The 242-nt window shown below is 47.9% G+C and overlaps 1 protein-coding gene across 1 annotated transcript in view; it reads right to left on the bottom strand.

Annotated features, from left to right (window-relative positions):
- Positions 1-242, bottom strand: part of LOC119593131 (sialin-like) — a gene marked incomplete at its 5' end in the record, with an annotated part of 14,753 nt that overhangs the window by 276 nt on the left and 14,235 nt on the right. The window contains 1 exon segment of the mRNA XM_037942096.1: positions 1-228. Coding sequence (XP_037798024.1) covers positions 13-228 — 216 coding nt within the window. The 3' untranslated portion in view covers positions 1-12.

The following is a 242-nucleotide window of genomic DNA, read 5'->3' as shown; positions in this document are numbered from 1 at the left end:
CCACTATATTATTCAAGAGACTTCCTTCGTATCGGCATTTCCATTTCTCACGATCTCGACTTTTTTCTCGGCTTCCAAGAATTTCTGCGACTCCATATCGGTTTTCTCTTCGTCTTCGGCAAAATTCCAAGGTTGGATTTCAGTCGACGCGAAAGTGGCGAAGATCAACCACGTGGCGGCGTAGACAGCTGCTGTCACCCAGAACACCGACTGCCACTGTTGTAGGCTCTGTTGTAGAGAGT

The sequence above is a fragment of the Penaeus monodon genome, chromosome 31 (assembly GCF_015228065.2).
Source record: "Penaeus monodon isolate SGIC_2016 chromosome 31, NSTDA_Pmon_1, whole genome shotgun sequence".
In the NCBI taxonomy this organism is placed as follows: Eukaryota; Metazoa; Arthropoda; class Malacostraca; order Decapoda; family Penaeidae; genus Penaeus; species Penaeus monodon.
This window is presented reverse-complemented; position numbering and strand designations above follow the sequence as displayed.